At 40.1% G+C, this 11,732-nt stretch overlaps 1 protein-coding gene across 1 annotated transcript; it reads right to left on the reverse strand.

The window, feature by feature from the left end:
- Positions 1 to 1,497: 1,497 nt before the first annotated feature.
- On the reverse strand, positions 1,498 to 4,349 carry LOC109677777 (endoplasmic reticulum membrane sensor NFE2L1-like). Its single transcript, XM_074065486.1, is given in 4 exon segments — positions 1,498 to 3,156; positions 3,247 to 3,326; positions 3,329 to 3,857; positions 3,859 to 4,349. Coding segments are annotated over 4 exon segments (2,286 nt in total). The 5' UTR covers positions 4,036 to 4,349; the 3' UTR covers positions 1,498 to 1,656.
- Positions 4,350 to 11,732: the final 7,383 nt, after the last annotated feature.

Raw genomic sequence — 11,732 nt, forward strand, 5'->3', positions numbered from 1 at the left:
AGCACTCCCAGGCTCATGCCTTCCATCCCTACTGCTCAGTTTGGAGCCCCCTCCCTCCATAGGGAGGAGAATCAGTGCTTTCCCCCAACTTACTCCTGCTAGTCTGGAGCAGACAGTACTCCAGAGTTGGGCAGTAATGCGGTGGCAGTGGCAAAGTTACAAATAAAGACAATGTGGTCTTGGAACCATCTGGCCACCTTGGCGCTTCCCCTGGTTGCCTGCCCCAGGTTGAGCTGGGGCTGTGGAGATGCTGCCTGTGACTGAGAGCCTGGGGAGGGTGCTCTCAGGCCATCATGTGCACTTCTCATTCTAGAAAGAAACCCAAAAAAGAAAACAGACAAGACCTCGGGACAGAGGAGAAAAATCCCAAGTGTTCACACAGTTACACGGAGTCTTTCTGGCAGAGAACATTTAGCAGCTTTGAATATTGGGGCATCTGCTTTTTACTCAACACAAGCATTCTAGACCCGATAAGTGAAACAGGGCAAGCCCTATTTAAAAAAAAAATCAAAGTGCAAGAAATTCTAAGAGGACTAGTTTTTTGTTGGTGCTGGGTTTGGTAGGGTTTTCTTGTTTGTTTTCCCCAGTAACAAGCCCAGTTGGTAGGTAGAGTCTTGAGGGAAGGCTCCTCAGTATTGTGCTAAATACTGCCTGGAGGTGGCTGCACTGGATTCTCCCTCCATTATGTCTCTCTCCCTTTGTTTAGCCCCAGAAGAGGAAGCTCAAGCCCAGTCCTGAGCACTGCCAGCACAGCACACCACACTGAAAGCTACAGGCAGCTAGTGAAGGTGAGGACCACTAGCACAGGATAGGACTGAGAGGAGTACAGCATTTCCATGCAGGCTCTGATAGAGTGGGAATCTCAGGGGTGGCTGGAGCCCAGATGGAGGTGTCAGTGGCAGAGCAGTGAGTGACATGCTTGGTATTGGGGCTGCTGCAACATGGACTCATCACCCTTTTCTGCTCCTGTGCCCTTTGACCCAAAACCAACAAGCTAGTGTTGGATGCCCACAACTCCCATCCAACTAAAACATTACAGATGACATCCAAGAGCTCCCCTTTAGGGATGCCAAAGTGCATGGAACAAAAAGAATCAATAAAGCCCCACCCCAGTCCCCAACCTACCTGTGTACCCCACTGGAATATAATGGGGTTTAATCAATCACACCAGAAACCTAGGCCTACTTGAGTCACTCAGATCTGCTACCTGGAAACCTGGACAAAGCCCATCTTAACCTTCCCTTTGCTTTTCTCAGTACTTTGACTTTTTGTTTTGGGGGGGGGTTTCCTTCCTTTCAGAAATGAGACTTTCTACCACTTTCTCTCCCTTCCATACCTTTTGTTTGGCCTTCACTCCTGGCAGCTTTCACCTCCAGCAATGCCAGTACTACCCCTCCCCCTCACAACAAAGGGGTAGAGTGGGGACCCTGGCCACCCAAATGGTCTGGCCACTTCCACCCACGCCAGTGGGGGAAGCTGAGCCACACTTCACCTGCGCCTGCCTCTTCCCATTCACTGACCCGCAGTCATCCCATCTGAGACGATATATTGGATAAGAAGGCACTGAAGTCCCCACTGTAGGTCCAGGTCCAGGTCCAGGCCCAGCCCTTCTCCAGTTTCGGTCTTAGTGAGCGTCCACCCCCTGCCTCCCCAGGCTCACTTCCTCCGGTCCTTTGGCTTCCTCTCCTGCCGCCGGGCCTGCTGGTCAGCCGTGGTGCGAGGAATGAGGAGGACACTACCATCCCCAGCATACTGGAGTGCATACTGACTGGGCGAGTAGGGCCTCCCAGTCTCATCCCGTAGCCGCCCAAACACCTCTTGGTACAGGCTCTGGACCTTCTGTTTCATCTGCCTCAGTGACCGCAGGACCTTTTCTCGCAGCAGTCGGGACTTACTGCGTTGCAGATCCTCTACATCACGCTCCAGGTTCAGGATGGTGTCCAGCTTGTGCTTGTGGCAGTTCTGTGCTGCCATCTTGTTCTTGCCCCGGCACCGAATGTCACGGATAAGGCTCAGCTGGGCCTCACTCAGCTGGTATTTGGAAAGCAGCTCATTAAATTCCTCTACAGGCAGGTTGATGATTTTGTCATTGGTGAACGGAATCTTCATGGCATGGGCTCGATGCTCATCCCGACTCATCTGCTTGTCCAGGAAGTCAGCTTGCTTCTCCTTGCTACCTTTCTTGAGGGTTGTGGGTGGTGGCAGGTCAGCAGAGTCAAGGGCACTGGGTGCCATGTTGTATGTGTGGTTGTGGCCCACATGCTCCAAGTAGGGCAGGCAGGAGAGCTGAGACGGATCCTGGTAGCTCATGCGACAGAACTTGGAGTACTCAGGCTGGTAACCCACTGTACCTTCAGCCTCTTCCAAATCCAGGGTCTCGGAGTCAGAACTATAGCCAACAGCACCTTCCTCAGAAAAGGAGGAAGAGGAAGAGGCAGAGGAAGAAGTGGAAGAAGAGGAATAGGAGGAAGAGGAAGAAGAGCTGCCTTCAGAGCTGCTCAGGGAAGAAGGGCTATGGCTGGAGTCCAGGGAGAGGCCATAGTCAGAGTCAAACTCTTCCTCAAGCTGGGAGGCCTGCACAGGGTTGAAGCCCTCCACCATAGCCAGGTCCATCAGTCTGATCTCATCCAGCATGGCTTCATCTAATAGGCCCCCCAGAGGGTGAGGCAGCTCTGGGCCTGCTGTGTCATTGGCTGTGCCATTGATTTGGGGTGGAAAAAAAAGCCTTGCCAGGTTGGTGGAGCCAAAGGTGTAGTTGAAGCTGGTGGAATTGCTGGGGACCAGCGGAAGCAGCACGGAGCTGCCAGCCACAGGCAGGCTCTCTACCTCAGGGCTAAATAGTGAAAAGTCATGGCTGCAGTCCCCCAGGGATGCTTGATGCAGGCTGACATTTTGATTGATGGGAGTGTTGGGAGCAAGGATGTAGTTGGTGCTCAGAGGGTCTCCAGGAGGGGCATTGTACAGATCTTCACTTGTTGATGTGTTCACTTCCATGGCCTGCATTTCCATGATGGACATGAGATCTTGCCACCGCTGTTCCAAATCAAATGGCAGCTCTGTCCCCGTCAAGAGAGGAGACCAGAGACTGTTTTGAAGAGCCGGAGATTCACTTTCACTAGGCACTGCCTCTGTGATGCTGGCAACTTCTGCTGGGAACTCAGGATTCTCTCCAAAGGGGCAGGTGGCTTCCTGCAGCCTAAGGCACTCTTCCAAGGACAGGGCTGTCTGGTCCTCCCCACCAGGGACCTGTGCAGGGAAGCTCTCCCCAGTCTCTCTGTCCACTAGTAGGTTTCAGGCCAGAGCTTCCGCACCCTCTCCTGCCCAGTGTCCTCCTGCTCTCCTCCATCTCGCAGATCCTTATCCACATCCTGCTCTTTCTGGCGATGACTATAGTCAAAAACCTCACGTCCAGCCCCCAGATCAATATCCTGCCACCAAAGGATGTCAATCAGATCTATGTCCTCTTTGGTTAAGTCTCCACTGACTGGAGGGGCTACAGCCCCCAAATCCTCCAAATCTTCTCCGAATCCCTGCTCCGTTTCGCTTTCTCGCACCCCTTTGTCTGGGCCTGTCATATCTTGGAGGCCACTGGAACTCTCAAGGGCGAGGCCTGAGTTGGGCTGGCTGCCAGAGACAGACCCCTTTGGGTACTGATGAACCAGCCAGGCATTTACCTCAGTGGTTGGCACCTGGAACCTGTCCAGAGCCCTCACCTGACTTAGGAGGCGACGGACAGTAAAGTAATTGTCCAGGTCTATGCTCTTGGGGTGGATACCATAGCCATCCAAGGTATTCCTCAGGTTGTGGAACTGTGTCTGAGTATAGGCAGATCTGGGCCCCAGGATGATCTCCTGGAGCAGGGGCGGGGAGCTGTGAGGTCAGGTAAGTATCCACGTCCACCCGCACCCCAATCAGACTCAGCAGAATGGTAAACTGGAGAAGTCCTTCCGTTAAGTATTTCTTCAGAGAAAGCATTACTGAAGGACCAGAATGTTTATGCTTTTTGGTTTTTAAATCTTCCAAAAGACAAATCATGGCCACTGCACTGACGCTCCAGGTAGCAGGTTACCCTCCTCGGTGCCAGACCCTTTACCAACCCTGGCAGAACACAGGGTTTGACCTCCCTGATGGCCCCAGAGGAAAGACCGCCCCGTGGAGCCAAGGCCACACTCCAGATCACATTCACTTTTCCCTTCGTGACACCTCACCTCTGAAAGTACAACTGTTCCTAACCCAGTCCAGGCACTCAGGGCCCACGTGACTTATTGTCTCCACGGTCCACATATGGTCACTTCCTCACTCACATTAGTTGTCCTCTCTGTAGATTCCACTGCAGGCTGTTCTCAGGAACAGCTTGACAGATTTTTTTTTCCTTCTTTCTCCTAAGGTTTATTTTCTTTGGCTGAAGCTCCAGGCCTTTCATCTTGGGTCAGGGTGTCCCATCTCCTCCACACTTACCAGGGGGGTTTCCAGAGAAACCCCAAATACCCGAGTCCAGCTGGGTCCAAGTCTCCACGCCCACTTCATGCCTAGGTGTCCAGCCTTCTGGGGCTGCCAGAATCTTATCTTTAAAAACAGATTAGACATAGAGTTGTGATAAATACATCCTTTGAGTTCTAACTTATTTTACATTATAATCTAATTTATATCTTAAAGTTTCCATTTCATTTAAAGTGTATTTCTTTTTTACTTTCATTTCTCCATTTTTTTTCTGGTTGAACCCTCTACTACTGAAGCTATACCCTGTGACCGTGTGTTCTATTTATTTCAAGTATACTCTAATTTCTCTCTCTTTTGTTCTGTTTTCTTGTACTATGCCTAATTGCCAAGTCATTTCAGATGTACTCTGTAAAGATGTCTTGTTCCATCTCCAACATGGTAGGATTGCCTTTTATTTTTAAATAGTGTTTTTCTGACAGTAAAGCCAGAATCTTGTATCAGATATTCACAAGGATAATTAGTACATAGTGTGTGAGCAATCAGTTCATTTAGTGTAAGATAGATTTTCCTAGACAATCTAAGTAGTTCTGATTACATTGTTTCAGAGACTTCAAAAACAGACCCAAAGTTTCTCAGAGGACAATGAAATGTCCCTAAGCTTTACTGTTGTAGCTCATGTTCAAAGATTTACCCTGCTCTTCCTAATTCCTTATCTTATATGTGGGTTTCAGGTTTGCTATCTTACTTATAGTCTTTAATCTGATTGCTTGTAATAAGTCAATACACACAAATACAGAGAGATGGATACATATATAGAGGGATATATAGATATAGATGGGTACAAATATATATATATGTATCCATATATATAAATATATCTATACAGATACATAGAGAGGGAGAGCTTACATTTTGTTTCTCTGATTAAATTCTTACTCATATAGTAGTACATAACATTTTTATGCACTTTACTTAATTACAGTAGCATATATTTTATAATTTATCTCAATATAGATACAACAGATAATATCACAGAAAAAAAATTTGAATCAATATTTTTCAGACAGCTTCAAATTGAATTGCATGGAGAGAATGAGAACCCTGTATTGTATACTGTCGTATTAGAAAAGGACACGGCTTTCTGACAGAAGAAACAATCTAAGGGATTCAGTACATCAGTCCCTGAATAGCTCAAGGGATGACACTTCAATATTTCAGTACAACTATGACCTAGTTAATCATGGCAGTCCTGTCTTAATCAAAATAGGATGATCTAAGCCTTCTAACCTTGTGTATTTACTTAATCCAGAAGTACACTTTCAAGTAAAATGTGTATATTACATAACCTTCAAAAATTATTGGTAAGCATTTTTTCTCAATAGAAGATATTTTCATTTTTAAAGTTGTTTCACTTTTCATGATATTTATTTTAACCAATACATGAATAGAGAAAAATTACATATATATAAAATTTATATCTATAATTTATATTTATATTTATAATTTATATTTATAATCTCTCTATGTATTTATATCTATATCTATTGAGCTATAGTAATTATTACATAGTATGCGTATATTTGATTTCATGAATGAATAAAATATATATTGTTTAAATCAGGGAAACCATATATATCACCTCAAATACTTAAAATTTCTTAATGGAAAAATCTTTCAAAATCTTTGATCAAGCTTTGTTAAATATATAGAGTACACTGTGATTATCTGTACCTATTTTACTGAACACTATCATAACTGAACTTCTTGCTACTCTCAAACTATAAAATAATACCCATTGATGAACTTCTCCCCACCTTTTCCCCCTTTGCTCTCCCTGGCCTCTAGTAACTACCCATCATGCTACTCTAAACGTCTATGAGATCCTGATTGTAGATTCTAAATATAAATGAAATTAGGCAGTACTTGTCTTTCTGTATCTGGTCTATTTCAGCTAAGCAATGATTTTTAGTTTTACTCATGTTAATTCAAATGAGAATTAATTGTCCATATTAAAAAATTAAATTTCCATACATGAATGGAGTGCGCACTAATGAAAGCTAACCCTGTTCCACCCTCCACACTGCAATTTCTGGTTAACATTTTTAGATTTCTCATATAAGAAAGAACATGTGCTACATTCTATGTCTAGCTTATTTCATCTAACATGATGTCCTTCAGTTCCATGTATTTTTCTATAAATAACAGGGTCTCATTATTCTTTCCATGCAAATAATACTCCCTTTTGTCTGTGCCATGTTTTCTTTATCCATTCATCTGTTGATCAGCACCTAGACTGAATCCCTATCTTAGCTATTGTGATTACTGCTGTAATAAACACAGATACACAGGTAAACCTTTGGTTTCCTAACTTCATTTTTTGGGATATATACCTGGAAATGGCTGAGTCATTTGGAGATTTTAGTTTTGATAGAGTTCCACACTATATTAATAATATCAATATGAACTTACGTTTCAACCAACAGTTTTTGAGACTTTCTTTTTGTCCATATCCTCTGCAGATATTTAAAAATTAATAATCATAACAGCAGTGATCTAGATGCTTTTTTATAATGTATAATAATTTTACAAGGGAATTTCATTTGATATTATTATGGATACATGCAATGAAATTTTAACAAGTTCGCCCCCTCCAATATACTCCCTTAACCTCTTTCTCCTCAGTGTTTAGTGGATTTCATTATGCCATCCTCCTATGTTTACATAAGGTATACCATAAATATATACATATATATAATATATTTTGATCCTTCCCACACCTCCCAAGAGTTCCCTTTCCCCATTCCACACCCTCCATTGAAATCCCCCCACAGATAGTGCTTTCTTTTCACTCATGTCCCATAGTAATAATAATAATAATAATTATTATTATCATTATTATCATTTTAAGTGATTTCACATAATAGCAAAAACTTGTGATATTTGGCCTTTTGAGATTTGCTTATCTCACTCAACATGATGATCTTCAGTTCCATCCATTTACCTTCAAATGGCATAATTTAATTATTCTTTATTGAAATAAACATTTTCTTTATACATCCATCAGTTTTTGGACAATTAGGCTACCTCCAAAACTTGTCTATTGTGAACAGTGCTGTGATAAATAAGGGTATGTTGCAATCTCATTGCTATGTTGATGTATACTCCTTCAAATATATGCCCAAGAGTGGTAAAACAGGATCATAAAATAGACTTATTTTTAGTTTTTTTTTTTATGAACTTCAATTATTTCCATAGTGATTGCACTAGATTGCATTCACACCAACAGTGTGTAAGGGTTTCTTTTCCCCTCATGGTCTCATTTGTAGTTGATTATTTTCTTGAAAACTTGCATTTCCTTTATGGCTAAAGATAATGATTTCTTCATGCATTTATTTAGCCATTTTCATTCCTTTTTCTGAGAACTGTCTGTTCAATTTATTTGTTCTTTTTCTGTTCAAGTTTTTGACTTTTATGTTTATTCCAGATATTAATCCTTTATCCAATAAATAGATGCCAAAACTTTTCTCTTGTTCGTGAATTGCCTTGTAACACTGAAATTTGTTTCACTTGATGTATGGAAGATTTTGATTTGATGAAATTCTACTTGCCAATTCCTGCTCTTATTTCCTGGGACATTAGAGTCCCATTAAAAATAGCTGCCTGTGCATTTATCTTTAAAGTTTTCATTGGTTTTCCCTATGGTAGTTTCAAAGTTTCAGGTCTCACGTTAAGTTCTTTGTAAATTTAGAGTTGATTTTTGTACTGGGTATGAAATAGGGGTCTAGTTTCAGTCATTTATGTGTGGTTATCCAGTTCTAACAACATTATTTGTTGAAGAGGTTGTCTTGCCTCCAGTGTAGGTTTTTGGTTATTTTGTCAAAAAACAAATAGTTTTATCTTCATGGGTTTATTTCTGGATCTTATATGTGTTCTGCTTGTCTTCATGTCTTCTTTTGTGACAGAACCATGCTGTTTTTGTTATAATAGTTCTGTAGTATAATTTGATGTCATGTATTGTGAAAACTCCAGCATTGTTATTTCTGCTAAAGATTGCCTTGGCTCTTTGGTGTGCTTTATGTTTCCATATGAATTTTAGTATTGATTTATTTATATCTAGGAAGACTAACATTTGTGATTCTAATGGGAACTACATTGAGTCCATAGATTACTTTCAGTAGTTTATTCATTTTTACAATATTAATTTGCTTAACCACAAACAGAGGAAATCTTCCCTCTTCTAGTTTCTTCTTCAATAACTTTCTTCAAGGTTTTATAGCATTTGTTGTAGAAGTCTTTCACCTCCTTGGTTAACTTTATTCCTGGGTATTAATTTTTCTTACAGGCTATTGTGAATGGAATTGTTACCTTGATTTATTTCTCAACCTGTTCATTGTTGGTATGTATAAAACTGTTGATTTTGCATCCTGTCACATTGCTGAAAGTGTTTATCAGGCCCAAGAGTTTCCTGGTGGCATCTTTTGGGTCTTCTAAGTGTAGGCTCATATCATCTGCAAATAAGGATAACTTGATTTCCTACTTCCTATTAAATAAGTTTTATTTCTTTCTCTTACCTCATTTTCTGGTAAAGAATTACACTACTATACAGAATAAATTGGGGTAAGTGCACACCTTTCTCTCATTCCTGATTCTAAAAGAATTAATTCAAATTTTTGTATTTAGGATGATGTTGCCAATAGTTTAGTCATGAAAACCCTTCTGGTAGGCAACGGATATTCTGAAGTCTTCAGATGATACATTATCTGCTTCTGTCTCTACACATTTAACTCATACTCCTCCACATTCTGTTGGGATGTGGAAATGAAAATGTAGCATTATGTCCGAGGTATGTTGTTTCTCAATTTGTCTTTTAGATCTCCATAACTATTAAAACAAACTTTTTGACAATCTATACATCGTTGTCAAGAAAATATGCAAAGATCTAACTCATTAGGACATCTATTATTCTTTTTCGTAGCTTGTTCAATAATGAATGATATCTCATAAACTTTACACTGTACCTCTTGAAAATGAAAATGAACTTTGATATATACTGCAACTTTATTATTAAAAACAATCATCTTCTCTAAAACTGAAACATTTTTGTTAGTTCTTCAAAAGATAATGATTCTTTTGGGCACAATTCTATTGTATATATGTGCCATGTTTTCTTTCTGTATTTATAGACAATTGGTTTGTTTTCATTTCTTGACTAATATAAATAGTGCTGCAATGAACACTAGAGTGCAAATGTCTCCGCAACATAATAATTTCATATACATATATGGAATTATATATATATTATATATATATATATTGACAGGATTGACAGATCATATGTTCTCCATAGTGGATGTACATATTTACATCTCAACAGCAGTGTGCAAGGGTTTCCTTTTCTCCTTATCAAAACTGACCCTTGTTTTCTGTACTGTCTTTTTATATTAATCATCTTTATACATGAGAGAGGATATGCCATTCTGGTTCTTATGGGTATTTCACTGGTGATTCGGGAGCCTGGGAAATTTTTCATGTTCCTGTTGGTCATCTGTATTTCTTCTTTGAAACAATGGCTGCTTAGAATGCTTGCCTATTTTAAACTGAGTTTTGTTTGTTTCTGTTGTTGCTACTGAGATTTTGGAGCTCCTAATATATTCTAGATATAAACTCCTTGTCATTTAAATAGTTGGCAAGCATTTTCTGCCATTCTGTTGGTTGTCTCTGCACTCTGTGGGAGATTTAATTTGCAATGTAGAAGCTTTTGACTTTTATGCAATCCCATTTGTCTATTTTTGCATTCATTCCCTGTACTTTTGGGTCTTATCCAAAAATGCCTACCTATCCCAATGTACTTAAGCAATTCCCCTATATTCATGGGATTAGGAGCTTTGCAAAGAGTACTCACATTTGACATCAAAAAGCATGGGACACAAAAGAAAAATTATTAACTTGGATTTCATCAAAATTAAAACATTTCCTCATGAAAAAACCCCATTAAGAGAGCAAAAAGACATGCTACACGATGATAGAATCTATTCTCAACCAAAATATTTGACAAAGATTAATATCTATAATATATAAATAACTCCTAAAACTCAGTGAACAATAATCCAATTAAAAACTGGGCAAAAAATATGAAAAGATATCACAGAGGAGGAAATACAGATGGCAAATAAACCAGTGAATGCATGTTCAACATCATCAATCACTAAGAAAATACAAAGTAGAACAATAATGAGATATGATGCCACACTTCTCAGAATAATAAAAGAAAGAACAATAAGAGCACTAAGTGCCAGTGAGGATGAGGAGTAATTCAACACTCAGGCAGTACTGGTGGTGATATAAAAGTCAAAAGCCTATCTGGAAAACACAGTGGTGGTGTCTAAAGTGAAACTACCATATGACCTAGAAGTTATAATCCTGATGAAAGAAAATGTATGTTCACACAAAACCTATCTCAGAGGATTCGGGTATGTTGGCTCTTGCCTATAAATCTAGTTACTTAGGAAGTGGAGGTAGGAAAAGAGCTGTCTGAAGCTTGCCAGGAAAAGTGTGAGACTCTAATGTTTATAGTAGTTTATTAGTAAAAGTCAAACACCTGAAGCAATCTGGATTGCCTAAATTTGTCACAAGCGTAAGAAAGAAAGTAAGGTAGAATGAGGAAAATTAGAGGAGATGAAACTATTTGGGTTATAACACATACATACATGGAACTGTCACAGGCAAACTCCCTGTGTAGTTACCTTTTTTCAAGGAAAAATGTCATGTTCTTCCTGTAATCTTTTCTCTTTTTCTCCTACAAAACTGGAGAACAGGAGGGTGGAACAAATACTGCCCAGAGAGTATGGCTGTCATTAGTGGGAGGGGCTAGTAGGGTGAATATGATGCAAGAAGTTATACACTTGTAAGTAAATGAAAAAATGATACCTATGAAACTCCTTCAGGAATCAGGAGGGGGAGATGAAGGAGAATAGTGGAGGAGGTGAATTCATGTTTGATATATTTGATACATTGTAAGAACCTGTGTAAATGCCACAGTGTACCCCCATACATCACAAAAGTGAAGGAAATAAAAAAAAAATAAACTTGTCAGTCGTTACACAAATTGTGATACACATATAACATGGAATAAGATATAGCATTAGTACACAAAACTTGGAAGAATCTTTAAATCATGATGAGTGGGAGAATAAAGCCAATTTCATAGGGTGACTACTGATGTGTACTGGCTGCAGTATTCTGTTACAGTTTTGCAAGAGATTCCAATTGAAGGAAACTGGGTAAAATGCATA

The sequence above is a fragment of the Castor canadensis genome, chromosome 2 (genome assembly GCF_047511655.1).
Source record: "Castor canadensis chromosome 2, mCasCan1.hap1v2, whole genome shotgun sequence".
NCBI lineage: Eukaryota > Metazoa > Chordata > Mammalia > Rodentia > Castoridae > Castor > Castor canadensis.